The 19,860-nt window shown below is 40.6% G+C and overlaps 1 protein-coding gene across 1 annotated transcript in view; it reads right to left on the reverse strand.

The window, feature by feature from the left end:
* Window positions 1–3,550: 3,550 nt before the first annotated feature.
* hydin (HYDIN axonemal central pair apparatus protein) overlaps window positions 3,551–19,860 on the reverse strand; it is a 262,192-nt gene continuing 245,882 nt past the window's right edge. Inside the window, exons 78-84 of the mRNA XM_063004123.1 lie at window positions 18,628–18,847; window positions 16,999–17,211; window positions 13,049–13,212; window positions 12,742–12,892; window positions 12,351–12,581; window positions 10,868–11,092; window positions 3,551–4,200 (exon numbers count right to left, since the gene is read on the reverse strand). Coding sequence (XP_062860193.1) covers window positions 3,694–4,200; window positions 10,868–11,092; window positions 12,351–12,581; window positions 12,742–12,892; window positions 13,049–13,212; window positions 16,999–17,211; window positions 18,628–18,847 — 1,711 coding nt within the window. The 3' untranslated portion in view covers window positions 3,551–3,693. The remainder of the gene's footprint in view (window positions 4,201–10,867; window positions 11,093–12,350; window positions 12,582–12,741; window positions 12,893–13,048; window positions 13,213–16,998; window positions 17,212–18,627; window positions 18,848–19,860) is intronic.

Consider the following 19,860-nt stretch of genomic DNA (forward strand, 5'->3'; position numbering starts at 1 on the left):
TAGGAGAACTTTGTCTCAGGTATTTCAAAATAAGTTCTGACATTCTAACAAAAATGGATAAATTATTTAATGGTTCCCACATAATGGTTTACAGTCTGTACAAGCCGACAAACTGGACCAGTAAGGCACCATGTAAATGTGAATGGTGACATCTGCCAGCTAAGTTGTGAAATTACATGCCCTACATGACAAATGTGCAGGACTATGTAGCCACCAGATGTTCAGACTCTAAAAATAAATTTTGAGGCACTAGGAACAACTTCTCACACACACACACACACGCACGCACGCACGCACGCACGCACGCACGCACGCACACACACACACACACACACACAAAACCCAACATACAATGCTGAAAATGGGCGGCAAAAAATGGGCTAAGTGGGTAGCACTGTCCTGGCAGGTCCTGGGTTCGATCACAAGGTAGGGCGGTCCGGGTCCTTTCTGTGTGGAGTTTGCATGTTTTCCCCGTGTTCACGAGGGTTTCCTCCCACAGTCCAAAGACATGCAAGTGAGGTGAATTGGAAGCACTAAATTGTCCATGACTGTGTTCGATATAACCTTGTGTGAACTGATGAATCTTGTGTAATGAGTAACTACCATTTCTGTCATTAATGTAACCAAAGTGTAAAACATGACGTAAAAATCCTAATAAACAAACAATGCTAAAAATAGTATTATTACCGCAAACTGACCGGTAACAGGGCAGTTGTAGCTCAGCGGTTAAGTTACCAGACTAGTAATCGAAAGGTCACTGGTTCGAGTCCCACCAATGGGGCCCTTGAGCAAGGCCCTTAACCCTCAATTGCTTAGACAGTATACTGTCACAGTACTGTAGGTCGCTTTGGAAAAAAGTATCTGCTAAATGCCGAAAATGTAACAAAACACATTCTGCTTTGCCTTTTAAAACCCAATTCATTCCTGCAGGTGTAATTATCTTTATAGTGTGGTGTGGTTGGGACCCCCTGCTGTCTTAATGCCCTTTACAGGACGTTGCCTGTCTCTTTACGTAACCCAGCACAATAGAGCACAGATGGAGCTGAGAAAACCTCTAACCAGTGAACAGTTGCTCTGGATACTAGAACTAGAGTCTCATCAGCCCCTTGCTTAGTAGGGACCCTCACATGCCCAGAAACAGATGAGTGGGTTGCCACTCGCTCCTAAAACTGTTGTCCCCCTAGTGCTTTCATCTAAAGAGCCATTTTGTCCTGATTACTCAGAAAATGGCTAATGAACACTAACATAAACATGAAGAGAGCCATTAAACACATCTCAGCTATAAATCACTGAAAAGAAACTAATGAATCCATTTGTATAATCAAAATTATTGCTAAAATTCCACTCAGATATCAGACATGACACAAGTACTGTAGTTGTGTAAGAGACCAGTTTTCAAGTATCTGGTATTTAATATAGCAATCATATTAATATCAGTTGACCCAAGGTTCAAGAGGATGTTTGGAGAAGAGGGTAGTTCAGCCAAATTTTACAAAAATTGAGAGCTAATTTAGATTGTGCCCCTAAGAGCACGGCTGCTTAATGTCAGTCTGCCCTTGCTCTGGCTCTCTTCACTTACTCTCTCATTAAAAGCACTCCTGTGGTCCATGAAGTGTCTGGACAGACTGTTCAATAGTTTCTAAATTATTAAACAAATATTCTGTTCATGAGGGAACAATGGAAAAAACAGTGGATGTTATACAGTGTTTCTAAAAATGATATGGGGATAGATGAGACAAAACAGTTGCATGTTTGAAACAAAAAGACACTGTGCACCAACACAACATATTCCAGCTGTAAAACATGGCGGCGGGAGCATCATGCTTTAGGATGCACATACAAGCAAATAATAAGTAAAACTGTGATTTGCAGTTATTTCAAGTGTTTTAATTAATGAAAAAAATGGAACAAGTTGTAAGACTAAGTGTGCTGTTCTCAAGAAAGTGTTGCTCATCTAAACTGCGCTTCTATCAAGTCAAGTTTCAGTCAATCTGTAAAGATAAGTAAAACTATAAAAGCTATACATTTGCATTATACTGTACACCAATCAGGCATAACATTATGACCACCTTCCTTATATTGTGTTGGTCCCCCTTTTGCTGCCAAAACAGCCCTGACCTGTCGAGTCATGGGCTCCACTAGACCCCTGAAGGTGAGCTGTGGTATCTGGCACCAACATGTTAGCAGCAGATCCTTTAACTCCTGTAAGTTGCAGGTGGGGCCTCCATGGGTCGGACTTGTTTGTCCAACACGTCCCACAGATGTTTGATTGGATTGAGATCTGGGGAATTTGGAGGTTGTTGTTGCTACTCAAACCATGCCTGAACCATTTTTGCTTTGTGGCAGGGTGCATTATCTTGCTGAAAGAGGCCACAGCCATCATGAAAGGGTGTACATGGTCTGCAACAATGCTTAGGTAGATGCTTTACGTGTCAAAGTAACATCCCCATGGATGGCAAGACCCAAGGTTTCCCAGCAGAACATTGCCCAAAGCATCACACTGCCTCCGCCGGCTTTCCTTCTTCCCATAGTGCATTCTGGTGCCATGTGTTACCCAGGTGAGCGACGCACACGCACCCGGCCATTGTGTAAAAAAGAATAGCAACAATACAAAGTGGTAAATGCTTTACTGTCCCAACTTTTTTGAAATGTGTTGAAAGCCAGAAATGCAGGAATGGATGGATATTAACAAATGAAATGAAACTGACCGTGCAAAACATGAAATATCATGGGTTTGAACTGTCTGCAATGAAATTGAAAGTAAATGTGGAACCACTGCATCTTTTTTTTTTTTTTTTTATTTGCGTTTTCCATTTTTAGATTTGGGGTTGTATAAATTTTTTTCCCAATTTCCCCCCCAATCTAGTCATATCCAATTACCCGATTGCATTACTCTTCCTCTCTACTGATGTGATCTCCACCCTGCCGTGACTAACACACTCCCCCTCCGACACGTGTGCAGTAGCCGACCGCATCTTTTCACCTGCACAAGGTGAGTTCATATGCCATATCCCTCGTCTCTGAGCAGACGCCATTAATTAGAGGTCTTAAATGCATCGGTTATGAGGTCCCGTTCGGCACCCCTCTAGAACAACAGCCAATCAATGTTTGTGTAGGTGCCAAGCCTGCCAGTGACAGAGCTGAGATTCGAACCGACGAGTGCTAGTGTGTTTTACCGCTGTGCCACCTGAGTGCCCGGGGTTGTATTATTTTGAATAACAATTGCACACAATTGTATTATTTATAAGCAATACAGAAATTCACATAGAGTACAATGCAAAAGTTCTAATCCTGGTCAACAAATACTTTTCCCCCCCTCTTTTCTTCCAATCCAGTTCCTCAATTCTAGGTGTCTTGCCACTGCAGACCCTCACCTTGCCACAAGTTTTTTTTTCTTTAGCAAATTAACAGTAATTATGAACTCAAATGTGCAAAAGTGTGTTGACTGTAAATGATGTGTATTTTTTTTTCTTTCCAAAGTGTTCATCAACTTTTTTATGCAAATGAAAGATTAATTTATATTTGTTAAAAAATGACATTAAGTCAGAACTGGATATGACTCAATTTAGGGTTTATTTAACCATACAAAAATGTGTACTAAAGCATTTGAAATTTTTTTTGGACATTAACTTGTACGTGACCCATAAAGTAAATGCTGAGAAACCTTATTCTTTGAGCCTTGACAGAGCCTTATTACATCTTTTCTTTCTGAGGCTGCTCGGGGCAGAGGCCCTTAAGGTAATAGACCCAGCTGAGGTTCTGACCATGGCCCTCTGTGCGTGGGCTACTGATCATTAGTTTTCCAGTGCAATGGCTCTTAGAGCCCGGCGGTGGGGCCTCGAAGTTCACTACGATGTTGTGGGTCTTCTTTGAGCGAATGCTGTCTACACCCTTAATGGTAAAGGCTGGGTTGTCTACTTGGAAGGAAAATGCTGTGGTCTGCAGAAAGACATTTTTAAAAGGGATGGAGACACTGGAGCCGGCACGAATGACCACAGGACCCTGGGCTTTCGGAGAAGTGCAGGTACCATACAAAGGAAATACGTATTCTCCTCCTGAGCTAGATGAGATGGTAAGTAAGGCTCGCACTTCTCCTAGCTGGCAGGGCTCAAAGTAGACCTCCACACTGACTTCGTTGCCTACTTGGGAGGCTGCTGCTACTGTTATGTTCTTTTCCACAATAAAATCTAGACCATCTGTCTGTAAAAACAATTGGTATAATTAACACAAGAGGGAGTAATTAAAATATGTTAAAAAGTATCATTACATTTGTATCATTACTATTAATTTATTAATTGATCCAAATCATTTTTAAATATAATTAATTTGTTTTTATGCAGTTTCTCCCTTTTTTCTCCCAACTTTTTAGCGCGTCCAATTGCCCGGTTGCGTCATGCTTCCTCTCCACTAATGCCAACCCCCGCTCTGATTTAACGAGAAAAAAGCTAACCCACGCCCCCTCCGACACGTTGGCAGCAGCCGTATGTATTTTTCACCCACACTAAGCGAGTGCATATATGTGAATCCAGCCTTGCATACGAAGAGACACACCCTGATCAATGCACTTTTTCAACCAGAAGAGGTCGTAGTTGCATCAGTCACGAGGAGTCCCTATACTGCTTAATACCCCACCCCTATATGAACAACAGGCCAATCGTTGTTTATGTGGCCGCTCAGCTCAGCCGGATGGCAAGCTGAGATTCGACACGATGTATTCGAGATCCCAGCTCTGGTGTGCTAGCGTGTGTTTTTACCACTGCGCCACCTGAGCGGCCGATCCAAATCATTTTAATGTACCTATCAGAATAAAGTCATAAATTTAAATCCTAAACATCTACACTAAATAAGTTGGATAAACAAAACATAGGCATTTTTATTACATGCTAAAATATAAGAAAGTAAAATAAATGAAAGTAAGTCAAAGTAGGAGATAGAGGCTTTTCTCTTATTTACAGTGTATCACAAAAGTGAGTACACCCCTCACATTTCTGCAAATATTTTATTATATCTTTTCATGGGACAACACTATAGAAATAAAACTTGGATATAGGTTAGAGTAGTCAGTGTACAACTTGTATAGCAGTGTAGATTTACTGTCTTCTGAAAATAACTCAACACACAGCCATTAATGTCTAAATGGCTGGCAACATAAGTGAGTACACCCCACAGTGAACATGTCCAAATTGTGCCCAAAGTGTCAATATTTTGTGTGACCACCATTATTATCCAGCACTGCCTTAACCCTCCTGGGCATGGAATTCACCAGAGCTGCACAGGTTGCTACTGGAATCCTCTTCCACTCCTCCATGATGACATCACGGAGCTGGTGGATGTTAGACACCTTGAACTCCTCCACCTTCCACTTGAGGATGCGCCACAGGTGCTCAATTGGGTTTAGTCCATCACCTTTACCTTCAGCTTCCTCAGCAAGGCAGTTGTCATCTTGGAGGTTGTGTTTGGGGTCGTTATCCTGTTGGAAAACTGCCATGAGGCCCAGTTTTCGAAGGGAGGGGATCATGCTCTGTTTCAGAATGTCACAGTACATGTTGGAATTCATGTTTCCCTCAATGAACTGCAGCTCCCCAGTGCCAGCAACACTCATGCAGCCCAAGACCATGATGCTACCACCACCATGCTTGACTGTATGCAAGATACAGTTGTCTTGGTACTTCTCACCAGGGTGCCGCCACACATGCTGGACACCATCTGAGCCAAACAAGTTTATCTTGGTCTCGTCAGACCACAGGGCATTCCAATAATCCATGTTCTTGGACTGCTTGTCTTCAGCAAACTGTTTGCGGGCTTTCTTGTGCGTCAGCTTCCTTCTGGGATGACGACCATGCAGACCGAGTTGATGCAGTGTGCGGCGTATGGTCTGAGCACTGACAGGCTGACCTCCCACGTCTTCAACCTCTGCAGCAATGCTGGCAGCACTCATGTGTCTATTTTTTAAAGCCAACCTCTGGATATGACGCCGAACACGTGGACTCAACTTCTTTGGTCGACCCTGGCGAAGCCTGTTCCGAGTGGAACCTGTCCTGGAAAACCGCTGTATGACCTTGGCCACCATGCTGTAGCTCAGTTTCAGGGTGTTAGCAATCTTCTTATAGCCCAGGCCATCTTTGTGGAGAGCAACAATTCTATTTCTCACATCCTCAGAGAGTTCTTTGCCATGAGGTGCCACATGACACCAGGGAGGGACAACGACACATTTGGGCACAATTTGGACATGTTCACTGTGGGGTGTACTCATTTATGTTGCCAGCTATTTAGACATTAATGGCTGTGTGTTGAGTTATTTTCAGAAGACAGTAAATCTACACTGCTATACAAGCTGTACACTGACTACTCTAAGTTATATCCAAGTTTCATGTCTATAGTGTTGTCCCATGAAAATATATAATGAAATATTTGCAGAAATGTGAGGGGTGTACTCACTTTTGTGATACACTGTATATATACAGTATATACTGTATATTGTTTTTACTTTACTTTATCATTTACATAGGGTTGGCCACATGGTGTATATGTGTCACTCATTAAATGGAAATTTTTTTTTTTTTTTAAATAAGATTCATAAAAGTTTTAAAATTAAAATTCCAAAAAATATATATCTATCCATTGCATTTGCTTAACTTTTCAAATTGTGCACATTTACAGTGGTACCTTAAAACTCAACGTCAATTGGTTCTGGGAGTGGTGTTGAGTTTCAAGGTATTTTTTTCCCATAAAGATGTATGGGAAACCTGTTAATGTGTTCCATGGTCCCATGGACTTGCATATACAGTACACTGCCTGGCCAAAAAAAAAGGTCACACACTCTAATATTTCATTGGACCGCCTTTAGCTTTGATTATGGCACGCATTCGCTGTGGCATCGTTTTCACAAGCTTCTGCAATGTCACACCATTTATTTCTGTCCAGAGTTGCATTAATTTTTCCCCAAGATCTTGTATTGATAATGGGAGATTTGGACCACTGCGCAAAGTCTTCTCCAGCACATCCCAAAGATTCTCAATGGGGTTCAGGTCTGGACTCTGTGGTGGCCAATCCATGTGTGTAAATGATGTCTCATGCTCCCTGAACCACTCTTTCACAATTTGAGCGCGAGGAATCCTGGCATTGTCATCTTGGAATATTCCCGTGCCATCAGGGAAGAAAAAATTCATTGATGGAATAACCTGGTCGTTCAGTATATTCAGGTAGTCAGCTGACCTCATTCTTTGGGCACATAACGATGCTGAACTTAGACCTGACCAACTGCAGCAACCCCAGATCATAGCACTGCCCCCACAGGCTTGTACGGTAGGCACTAGGCATGATGGGTGCATCACTTCAGCCGCCTCTCTTCTTATCCTGATGCGCCCACCACTCTGGAACAGGGTAAATCTGGACTCATCAGACCACATGACCATCTTCCATTGCTCCAGAGTCCAATCTTTATGCTCCCTAGCAAATTGAAGCCGTTTTTGCCGGTTAGCCTCACTGACAAGTGGTTTTCTTAAGGCTACACAGCTGTTTAGTCCCAATCCCTTGAGTTCCCTTCGCATTGTGCGTGTGGAAATGCTCTTACTTTCACTATTAAACATCCCTGAGTTCTACTGTAGTTTTTCTACCATTTGATTTTACCAAACGTTTAAGTGATCGCCGATCACGATCATTCAAGTTTTTTTTCCGACCACATTCCTTCCTCGAAGATGTTTCCCCACTGTCCTTCCACTTTTTAATAATGCGTTGGACAGTTCTTAACCCGATTTTATTAGTTTCAGCAATCTCCTTAGATGTTTTCTCTGCTTGATGCATACCATTAATTTGACCCTTCTGAAACAGATTAACATCTTTTCCACGACCACAGGATGTGTCTTTCGACATGGTTGTTTAACAAATGAGAAGCTACTCACTGCATCAATTAGGGTTAAATAACTTGTTGCCAGCTGAAACATAATCACCCATGCAGTAATTATCCAATGGGAGGCTCTTAGCTACAGGGGTTGGACAAAATAACTGAAACACCTGGTTTTAGACCACAATCATTTATTAGTATGGTGTAGGGCCTCCTTTTGCGGCCAATACAGCGTCAATTCGTCTTGGAAATGACATATACAAGTCCTGCACAGTGGTCAGAGGGATTTTAAGCCATTCTTCTTGCAGGATAGTGGCCAGGTCACTACGTGATGCTGGTGGAGGAAAACATTTCCTGACTCGCTTCTCCAAAACACCCCAAAGTGGCTCAATAATATTTAGATCTGGTGACTGTGCAGGCCATGGGAGATGTTCAACTTCACTTTCATGTTCATCAAACCAATTTTTCACCAGTCTTGCTGTGTGTATTGGTGCATTGTCATCCTGATACACGGCACCGCCATTGGATGCACATGGTCCTCCAGAATGGTTCGGTAGTCCTTGGCAGTGACGCGCCCATCTAGCACAAGTATTGGGCCAAGGGAATGCCATGATATGGCAGCCCAAACCATCACTGATCCACCCCCATGCTTCACTCTGGGCATGCAACAGTCTGGGTGGTACGCTTCTTTGGGGCTTCTCCACACCGTAACTCTCCCGGATGTGGGGAAAACAGTAAAGGTGGACTCATCAGAGAACAATACATGTTTCACATTGTCCACAGCCCAAGATTTGCGCTCCTTGCACCATTGAAACCGACGTTTGGCATTGGCACGAGTGACCAAAGGTTTGACTATAGCAGCCCGGCCGTGTATATTGACCCTGTGGAGCTCCCGACGGACAGTTCTGGTGGAAACAGGAGAGTTGAGGTGCACATTTAATTCTGCCGTGATTTGGGCAGCTGTGGTTTTATGTTTTTTGGATACAATCCGGGTTAGCACCCGAACATCCCTTTCAGACAGCTTCCTCTTGCGTCCACAGTTAATCCTGTTGGATGTGGTTTGTCCTTCTTGGTGGTATGCTGACATTACCCTGGATACCGTGGCTCTTGATACATCACAAAGACTTGCTGTCTTGGTCACAGATGCGCCAGCAAGACGTGCACCAACAATTTGTCCTCTTTTGAACTCTAGTATGTCACCCATAATGTTGTGTGCATTGCAATATTTTGAGCAAAACTGTGCTCTTACCCTGCTAATTGAACCTTCACACTCTGCTCTTACTGGTGCAATGTGCAATTAATGAAGATTGGCCACCAGACTGGTCCAATTTAGCCATGAAACCTCCCACACTAAAATGACAGGTGTTTCAGTTATTTTGTCCAACCCCTGTATTTGCTTAGTTAAATCCAGGTGGTGACCTTTTTTTTGGCCAGGCAGTGTATTTTAGGCTTACGTAAAATAATGGGGTTGTTTTTGACACTTATACACTGAAAATAACACAAATATAAAAATAACCGAAATAAAAAGCTGATTCTTACAATTTCTCAGAACCCTGAGCTGTTGTACAAGTTTAAAAGTGAAACAGGAGGAAAATCCAGTTGAACACAGATACATGTGGACGTTTTCAGAGTGAATCTGACAGTTTGTCCACACAAATGCAGTTTCGTCTCATATTCACACTTTGATGACGTATTACCGCTCTGCTCAAGCCGAGCGCTGAATAACTGATTGTACACACACTGTATATATTTTATAATGTTTCCTTCACAGACAAATTTTAAACATTTTAAACATTGTGGGCTCATCCCATCAGCCAAATTAAATCTGTGAAAGTGCTGTTGGTTTTGTCACTGTTGGCCTATTTTCATTTGGCATGTCTTTACTATTTCTAGCATATTTAGTATTTCTTGTAATTTGGTAGTATTGCTTATTTCTTTTAGTTTCTAGTTTAGTCAGTAGTTTAGCCTTGTTTAGCATTAGCTTTAACACCTGTTCTTAGCGAAGCACTTATCACTAGTGTTAGGATAATTAAAACGAGCTTTTTACCACAAGTCATGTTAGCTTATTTCAGTATTTCTATTCACTGTGGTGGTGGGTTTTAATACTGCATTCTATGGGACACTTGGTATATCTTCAAACATAATACAGTACAACAGAATAATGGAACGTTCTGCTGGAAGTATGGTGTTCATTGCCTACATAATATTTCCACAAGCTTGTGGTCCATGTCCCATCTTTCTGCAGTTCTACCCTGCTGTGGGCGACCTACCAAGTATTAGACAGGTGTCTAAGTATGTTGCAGTTCCAGTATCCTTGTTACAATTATTGTAAAGGAAAATACTATCCTTGGACATACCAGGTCGTTGACTCACAGAGATATTTGCATACACTGTAAATTTAGTACATTTACCATTTTATATATCTAAATGACTATTTTAATAGTTTTTATGGTCATATGCACACAAATCTAATATTTTTTTACGTAAGAATGCAAAAATATGTAAAATATTTATTTGCATTTAAAGTTCTGTAAGTAATTAAAAAATGGGTACTAAGGCTCCCAGGTGGTGCAGCGGGATATTCCGCCAGCAAACCAGCGCTGAGATTCTGAACTCCTCGGTTCGAAACTCGGCGTTGCCACCGGTCAGCTGGGTGCCATCTAGCCGGCATAACTGGCAGTGCCTGCAGGGAGGGATGACTGAAATATGTGGGTGGGTTCTTCAAACGCTGTGTAAGAACCCTGATTGGCGGATAGAGGCGCCTGTGCAGAGTGCATGGGTGTAAAAGGGTTCCGTTAAGGGCTGTGCGTGGGTCGGAGGAGGCATGAGCAGCAATATACCCACCTCAACTCCAAAAAATATGTGAATCCCCAGCAGCGGAAGACAAATTGATATATATAAATGGGTACTGTTTCCAAAAACAACAGATTAAGTTTAAAATTGTAATTAAAATGAAATAAAAAAGAAATTAACATGAAAACACACAAAACAACATAGTCATCATAGAAATCTGTTGAGCTGTACCTTGCAGGTGTACTCAGCCTTAGCACGTGAATAGTTAATAAACTTGGCATTAAGGTATTGGCCACTGCCCAGTGGTGCTCTGAAGTAAAGGGGTTTCTCAGGTGGAGCAGGAAGCGCATTGAGCAGCAGCTCATAGTGGAAGTAACCCAGTTCACTGTTATGCAGGGTGAGGCGCGTTGTACTTTCACCCGTACGGAGAGGCTGGTACTCAAATGTTAGTGTTTCCTGGCAGAGACAAAAAAAAAAAAAAAAACAAGTGAAGAAATTCAAATAATCATTTGAAAAAAGGTCTGTTTTGGTCTTAATGCTTCTTAATGGCTTGTTTATTGTTCCTGTAATTGTATCCATTCATCTTGTCACTGACTGCCTTCTTTTACCTTTAACTCCTCCAAGAATAATGACCATTTCCAATAAATTGGTTCTTTAATAATTGGTTCTTTAATGCTTTTAATAATGTGTCTGAAGCTTTTAGTGAGAGGATAGGTTTTATTTGATTGAGAATCCATGTTTGGCATCAATGTTCCAAGGCATAAATACTCTTATTGTCCAGCTCTTTATTGCCCAGCTTTCACATCTATAAAGAACCACAAGAAAGACTATAGTCTGGACAATTCTGATCTTTGTTTAAAGAGACACATCACTACATCTGAAGATCTTTTTCAGTTCCTTTATTCTTGTTCTGCCAAGTGTCAGTCTGTGTCATATGTCCTGACTGCTGAATCCTTGCTGTTAATAATTGATCCAAGTAGACAAAAGCTGTTCACCACTTTAACATCTCGATCAATGGTACAGTTATTGGTCTTCCTGTTGTAACAAGTTTCATCTTCTTGAAAGGACTTCCTTCTAATAAAGTCCTCAAACGTCCTTCTGTTAAAAGCCTCAAACCTATACTTTTCCTTTTAAAACTATGAGTGTTGTGTCATCTGATGTTTCTTCCACCATCTTGAATCCTTCGTCATCTTACTCCAGTGCTGCTTGAACAGAATTGACAACAAAATACAGCCATGTCTGATTCTTTGGCAACATGGACCCAGTCTGCTTAAACTGAGATGCATTTCAAAATGTGCAGTTAACACAGTACAAAGCTTTGCTGTAATTACTGAACCACATGCTGACAACCACTTTTAATCAGCTGGTTTGGAAACCATTGATCAGTTTAGCAGATTTACTGGTATAATTTGCTCAGCATTTTAACAGAATCTTCTTCAGAATCTTAAAATATTTTTATTGCATTGCTGCTAATGATTCCTTTGACTATCATAACCAGACCTCCCACAGGAAGCCCACACAGACACAGTGCCATGGTCATATCATTACTATAACTTTTAAGGCAAAGTTAGCATGCTTAATAATAATGATAATAATTCACTAATGTAAGGGCCTTACCTTTATTATGATAATTAATATTAATTATTATTGTTGGGGCCAAAGTCAGAGCACTGTAAATAAAGTCTATTTATTTATTATTGTTATTATTACTAACCTTGGAGAGCGCTGGCACTGAAAACTGGGGTTGCACAATAATGTCTGTGTTGCGACACTCAGTTGTTAACAACAGATTTGTGGGTAATGGGTTTTCCACTTGGACCAAAGCTGAAGTTGTCTGCCTGGCCATCGTCACCATCTCAATACTGCTGATCACTCCTGGAGGTGTAGCCTTGAAGTTAAGGTAGTAGAACTGATACTCCCCTGTTGTCTCATTTTTAAAGGTCAGCTGTGGAATGAAAATGTGTTTTAAGGGTAATGGAAACAAGCTGGCTTAAATAATGTGCATATTCATAATGTATTAGCATTTTAGGCATTGCTTAATATGAATATAAGCAGATTAAAGTATTCAGTTGCATTGATATAAAAACAAAATAGCTTTGAAGTACTTTAGCATTGTACTGCCCCTCTTTGTAGCTGAAGAAAAATATTTTGTAGTCTTGTTTAGCCAGAGCTGGCACATCCACAAAATCCAGTCCCTTTAGAGATACAGTGCTGTCAGGACGTTCAGGTTTAATAATCTCCAACACAGCACGGAACCTGCACAGTAGCAGACAAGCATACAATACACAACTACACCAGAACATCCAGTAAATTTCATTACCAACATTAAAATGTTAATAATATTCTAGGCTCATAAGTATGCATAGCTGAGAAGGATTTTATTTGGTAAGCCTATGTATCTACGTGTAATACCTCTGAGGTTTTGTCAACCAGTTATGAACAGGCACAATCTCCGTGTAGGGTGTCTTGCAGGGTACATCATGGCTGATAGTGCCACCAGCTTTAGGGGGCTCCGCTGTGCCTTGTAGGGTGTAGAGCATACCCGTGCCATCAGGGAAAGAGAAAAACACAGAGCCCTAGGATAGACAGAGACACAGCAACAGTAAACACTTAGTCTGGTCAAGTGAAAAAGCTTTACTGTCTATAGAACACTACTGTATTCAAATCCATTAACATGTACAAAGGATTTGAGCTATTATAACCCTTTGTGATTGTTAAGGAAAAATTAGATTTTATGCTTAATATAACCTGGATATTAGTATTATGTTGCTTGTGCATTACATCTTTATAGTTAAATCATTATGTTGGTGCTTGAGGTGTGGCTGGGAGTCTAAAGTACAGACATGAGCAGCATGTCTGTCATTAAGCTATTGTAAAATGTTGTAAGCAGATAAGAAACAACAGTTAGCACAGATTGGAGGTTCCAAAGTCCAACACCCGATGTAATGTGACTAATGCCAAGTTCACACTACACGGCTTTCCAAGTCGTCAGGTCGCTGCACAGTTCACACTACACAACTGGATCTCTTGTAATCGGGATTTTTTCAAGTCGGTGTGGCTTTCACACTACACGACTGATCGGCGATAGGGGGTTTTACACTACACGATCTATCACCAACTAGAATCGCAGGCGAGCTTCTCTGGTCTCCCAAACTACGTTTCGTCACGAAAACACACGCGAGAAGTGACGAGGGGTTTAATGATACCACGTCCATAAATGCACGTCAACAAGTAGCGAGCAATCAAAGTTTGTGCGCTGATGTGCAGCGTAAAAGCAAGAAGAAAAAATATTATGAATCTGAGTGGATTTGGCTACGCGAACAGCTTGGGTTGTTCTGTAGTGAGTTGGAGGTTAATAAATATTTTTTGCAATGCAGCGTTGGTGTTATGTTTTGTACAGAACGATAAGGTCAGAAATACTGTAAAACGTGTGTGTGTGCGCCGATGTATTCTGATATAAACTGTATTATGCCCCTGACCCACGTTTTTACAACTCCTCCCCTGCGTTTCCCCTCACCCGTATCTTGCGTTCTCATTGGCTGTTCGACATAGCACTCATTGCCAGTTGGGCAACTCAGATCTAGATATTTGACAAGCTAGAAATCTCGCTTCGGTTGGGCGCTCGGATCGAGTTGTTGAGTAGTTCACACAGAGCGATTGAGAGCCGACTTTCGATCGTCGAGCAAACACAGAGTTGCTCCCGAGCCGGCAAATCTAGCGCCAACCAGTCGGCGAATCAGGGCCGAGCCAATAAATTCTCCAATACAGTCAACTGTAATATTCGTTTCTTTTATCATCTGACCTTGTTTTTCCATGACATGATTGATTTGCTTACTAAGCAACATCAGAAAGCTAAGCTAAATCATTTTATGTTTATGATTCCATAAAGATTATAAATTACGTCTAAACCACTTTTTTACAAAATTAAACTTTTTTATTGAATAAAATATATTGTATTCTTGTAAGATAAAGACAAGAACCAACAAAAGACAAGAACTAACAAACATAAAATTGTTTTTACTGACCAACTTAATTGTATTTCATAAATATAAACAAACGTTTGATGCCTGCAACACCATCAAAAAAGTTAGGACATACACAATATAAGAGTGAAAAGTTTATTGAATATTTAAGTTACACACCAAAGGTTCAGTGTGTGCAAGCATAGATGGGTTGTGGCTCACCACTTTTTGCCAAAATCTGTGAGAGAATTGTCATCCTGTTAAAAAGGAAAATTTCTCATTGCATGTTTGAGGTCTTTCCCTATCTATCATTAATAATATTGTGAAAGGATTCAGGGAATCCAGTGAATTTTCAATCTGTGTAGATCTAGTCTGGGAAACACTGTTGAATGTGCTTGACCTTCGAGCTTCAAATAGCACTGTTTGAAATACAGACATGCTACTATAAATACAGCCACATGGGCATGTGAGTACTTTGAAAAACACAGTCTGCCACTGCATCAAGAAATGCAATCTGGAAATCTATTAAACAAAGTGAAAGCATACATTAATTCTATGCAGAAACGTTGCTTAGTTTGCTGAGCTTATGCTCTTCTCAGATGGACCAAAAGATAGAAGAAACAAGTTTCAGCTTGTTTTTGAAACAAACAATGACCATCCAGCCTGTTTTCAGCAAAAGCCAAAAAGCCAACATCTGTAATGGTATGGAGGTACATCAGTGCTCATGGAATGACACATATTGGAATTGGAGAGACATACACCAATCAGGCATAATATTATGACCACCTCCTTGTTTTTACACTCACTGTCCATTTTATCAGCTCCACTTACCATATAGAAGCATTTTGTAGTTCTACAATTACTGACTTTAGTCCATCTGTTTCTCTACATACTTTTTTAGCCTGCTTTCACTCTGTTCTTCAATGGTCAGGACCCCCACAGGACCACTACAGAGTAGGTATTATTTGGGTGGTGGATCATTCTCAGCACTGCAGTGACACTGACATGGTGGTGGTGTGTTAGTGTGTGTTGTGCTGGTATGAGTGGATCAGACACAGCAATGCTGATTGAGTTTTTAAACACCTTACTGTCACTGCTGGACTGAGAATAGTCCACCAACCAAAAATATTCAGCCAACAGCGCCCCATGGGCAGCGTCCTGTGACCGCTGATGAAGGTCTAGAAGATGCCCAACTAAAACAGCAGCAATAGATGAGCGATCATCTCTGACTTTGCAGCTACAAGGTGGACCAACTAGGTAGGAGTGTCTACTAGAGTGGACAGTGAGTGGACATGGTATTTAAAAACTCAAGTGTCTGATCTGCTGTGTCTGAGCCACTCATACCAGCACAACACACACTAACACACCAAAGTGCTCCTATATGGTAAGTGGAGCTGATGAAATGGACAGTGAGATGATGCCTCTGTCCCAAGTTTTGAGAGTGTTTTTAAATTTACTTTTATTTAAAAAATACTATAAAGTTAATAAGTGAAAACTTTTTCAGTTAAAGGTTAAAGGGAATGAACAAATCACATATTCTACTTTTTATAGCATTTTCCAAAATGCCCCAACCGTTCTTAAAATACTCTATATATAATAAGAGTAACATTTAACATTATCCACTGTTCTAGAGGTGGAGTCTACACAGTATAGCCCGTTTATTAGTATAATTTACTTTTGAATACAGTGTTATTCATGTTTATATTTTCTAAGGTTACTTAGAGTCTGTCCAAAAACCTAGAGAGCTGCCTTGCTGCCTACTGCCTACCTAGGCAGCTGCCTAAGTAGAGAGGATTCGAATAAGACATTGAACTTACACAGCAGATTATTCAGACACACTATTCATACAGTGATTACCAACGTTTTGGCTTACTAAGCTAACACTGTTAGCCTCAGGCCATTCAAACCAATGGGCTGAGGCAGTACAACCCACTTGAATGCCAGCTAACATCGCCCTATGTGTACTGAAAATGGTTAAATTGTCACTGACAAGCCCAAATTTGCAAATAAATGACACTTGTGCACCTTTATACACATTAAAAATCAATAAGAATTTCATTTATTAGAAATGAACTGTACATGTTGTTCCGCATTTGTTTGCCATATTTGAAGTCTTTGGTAAGAAAAGTTGTGCCCCACAGAATGCTGGAATTGCTTACACAGCTAAAGAAGCATCGGATGCTCCTTCGTTATTCAGTTAGATTATCGTTTCAAAATAAGGCACCTTAGTAGGTAGCATTTTAAGATATACTGTATATGAATTCAGACAGCCTTCTACTTGGGAGCATGCGTAGGATTATGTATAATGCGGTCTATTTAGAGAGCACACTAGGTATTTGAACAGACCCTTAGCCTGAAAATGAATTTTAGTTTACCAGTCTATAGTGGGAAAGTATTTACCAAGTGTTTATTGCCATCTGTTGTCATGGTCAGGGGCTTGTAGGTGATCTCATAGGCCTTGTTATGCTGGTTGGGCTCAATGAAAAAGGTGGGTGAGCCACTCCAGTAGTCACCCTGGAGTACAGGCTTCAGAGTCCAGCGTTGGTTGGTACGATTGGACAGAGTCAGAGACTGAGTGCACTGACTGCGGACCTGACATACAAAATTTACTACCTGTACAGAGAAAGAGAAAGAGCATTAGTTTACAAGACCTGGTCTGGGCACCTAAACTGAAAATGTATATGCTGTACATGCTACACACAACTCTCAGTTTTTGACCATTATATTATCACTGATTTAAATTATAATAACCAAATAGTTAAAAAATCAAAATATTTAATAATAGCTGAAATATGGTATGGATTATAGAACACTAGATGCTAGAGGTTACAAGGACTAACAATTGAACATATACCTAGAATGGTTTACAGTGTTGCGAGGCTTCATGTTTGAAAATTCTCTGCCGTGTTTTGACACCGCCCTCTCTGCGCCACAGAATTGGTTGGGACTTTTCCAAGCTCAGTTACCTGAGTAGTGTTTTTAGCTGCTTTAGACTTCAACATCTTGGACATTTTGACTAACCAATTTCTAACTGAATTGCCGTAGGATTGCTAGGACCACCTCATAGTGCAAATTAACCAGTAAATGTGAGACACTTGAATGCTACGCAAATGAAAAATGTTAAAATGCTTAACACTAACCTTATATTTTGAAGTTTACATTACATGAGAAACAGCTCATTTCATGGTTTGTGACACAATTTTTACGACTGGTAATTAAAATTAGGTTAATTATTAGTATGTCCACTCTATGCCCACTATTAAACCCTCGCAGCAAATTCAAAATGCAGCTGCCCGCCTGGTTTTTAACCAACCTAAACACTGCCACATCACCCCACTGCTGCGTTCTCTTCACTGGCTTCCTGTAGTTTAAAACACTGATGCTTGCCTACAAAGCCAAAAATGGACCAGCCCCAAGCTACCTTCGTGGTCTAATAAAACCCCGCTCTGTACCACGCAACCTCCGAGTCACTAGTCTCGCTCGACCTGATTCTCCACCCAAAACTCGAGGAAAACAAGCATCAAGGCTCTTCTCTGTACTTGCGCCCAAGTAGTGGAACAAACTTCCCTTGTCTGTCCGAACATCTGAGTCTCTCGCTGTCTTTAAAAAACGATTAAAAACCCACCTCTTTACTAAACACTTAAGCTGACATGTACTTACTTACTAACTTTGGTTCTAACAGAGTTCCAGCAGATTTGTGTTCTTGGACTGTTGTCTACTTAACTAATGTAAGGTAATGTTTATTATGGAAACACTTCTGTAAGTCGCTCTAGATAAGAGCATCTGCTAAATGCCGAATATGTAAAATGTAAATGTAAATGAGTATATGAGTAAAATTTTTGCATGTTGTTTAAAGATGTGGCTTAAATGTGTAATCTAGAACTGAAACAGACTAAATGAAGGTTCAACAAATTACAAATTCTTGTTTGTCCCAACTTTTTTCTAAATGGTGTTTGTAGTAATAATGATAGCCATAAATATTTGTATATAAAAAATTAATAACCTTACTTATATATTCGAGGCTCTTACCTGACTGGCAACTGGAGAAACAATGCAAGAGCCACCCAGAGTGAGGGTCACATGCTTGCCCCCTTCTATGAAGCAGCAAAGATTACTGTAGAGCAGTTCCTGCTTAACTTCAGTAGGAGCAAAAGTCACTTCCAAAGGTACTTCCATTCCTGGGCAGATATAACCATCAGCAGGACAGATACTGAAGTCTGGAGCAAAACGTTTTATATCCCATTTGAACCTAACAGAGCACATGCAGAAAGTCTTTAAGGCTTATAATTAAGGCTTATAATAGTTTGATTTTTATAGCTGATTATGTGGCCTTGCTTTAACCAATGACCTTAAAAGTAATATGAGGCCCCAAACAAACATGCAATAATAGTAGGGATGTAACGATACACTCTACCCACGATGCAATGCGATTCACGATACTGGGTTCACGATACGATTTTTTCCCGATTTTTTTAACTGAAATTGAAGACAAATTATGACCTTCCTTTTATTATTTCTCTTAAAAAAAGAAAATGAAATACTGTATTTGTGATCATCTTTTATTTATCTAAATAATGAATGAGCTTTTATTTCTGAGGTAGGTACAAACTATGCAAAACAGTTTTGAATTAAGCCCAATTTGGCTGAAAACCCCCGAATTTCGCAACCAGGCGAGGTGTATAGCGCCAGTGCCCTCTGCTGTTTAAAGTGAATATCGATTCATTTTACATGTCAAATCCATTTACATCGTGGAATTTTTTAATCGGTTATTAACTGTATTGTGGTGCATCGTTACATCCCTAATTCAGACTAAACATAAACATACACCAATCAGCCATAACATTAAAAACCACCTCCTTGTTTCTACACACAACAGATGTAGTCCATCTGTTTCTCTGCATGCTTTGTTAGCCCCCTTTCATGCTGTTCTTCAATGGTCAGGACTCTCCCAGGACCACTATAGAGTAGGTATTATTTGGGTGGTGGGTCATTCTTAGCACTGCAGTGACACTGACATGGTGGTGGTGTATGAGTAGATAAGACACAGCAGCGCTGAAGTAGTTTTTAAACACCTTACTGTTGGTCTGTGAATAGTCCATTAACCAAAAATATCCAGTCAACAGCGCCCTGTGGGCAGCGTCCTGTGACCACTGATGAAGGTCTAGAAGATGACCAACTCAAACAGCAGCAATAGATGAGTGATCGTCTCTGACTTTACATCTACAAGGTGAACCAACCAGGTAGGAGTGTCTAACAGAGTGG

The sequence above is a fragment of the Trichomycterus rosablanca genome, chromosome 11 (assembly GCF_030014385.1).
Source record: "Trichomycterus rosablanca isolate fTriRos1 chromosome 11, fTriRos1.hap1, whole genome shotgun sequence".
Lineage (NCBI taxonomy): Eukaryota > Metazoa > Chordata > Actinopteri > Siluriformes > Trichomycteridae > Trichomycterus > Trichomycterus rosablanca.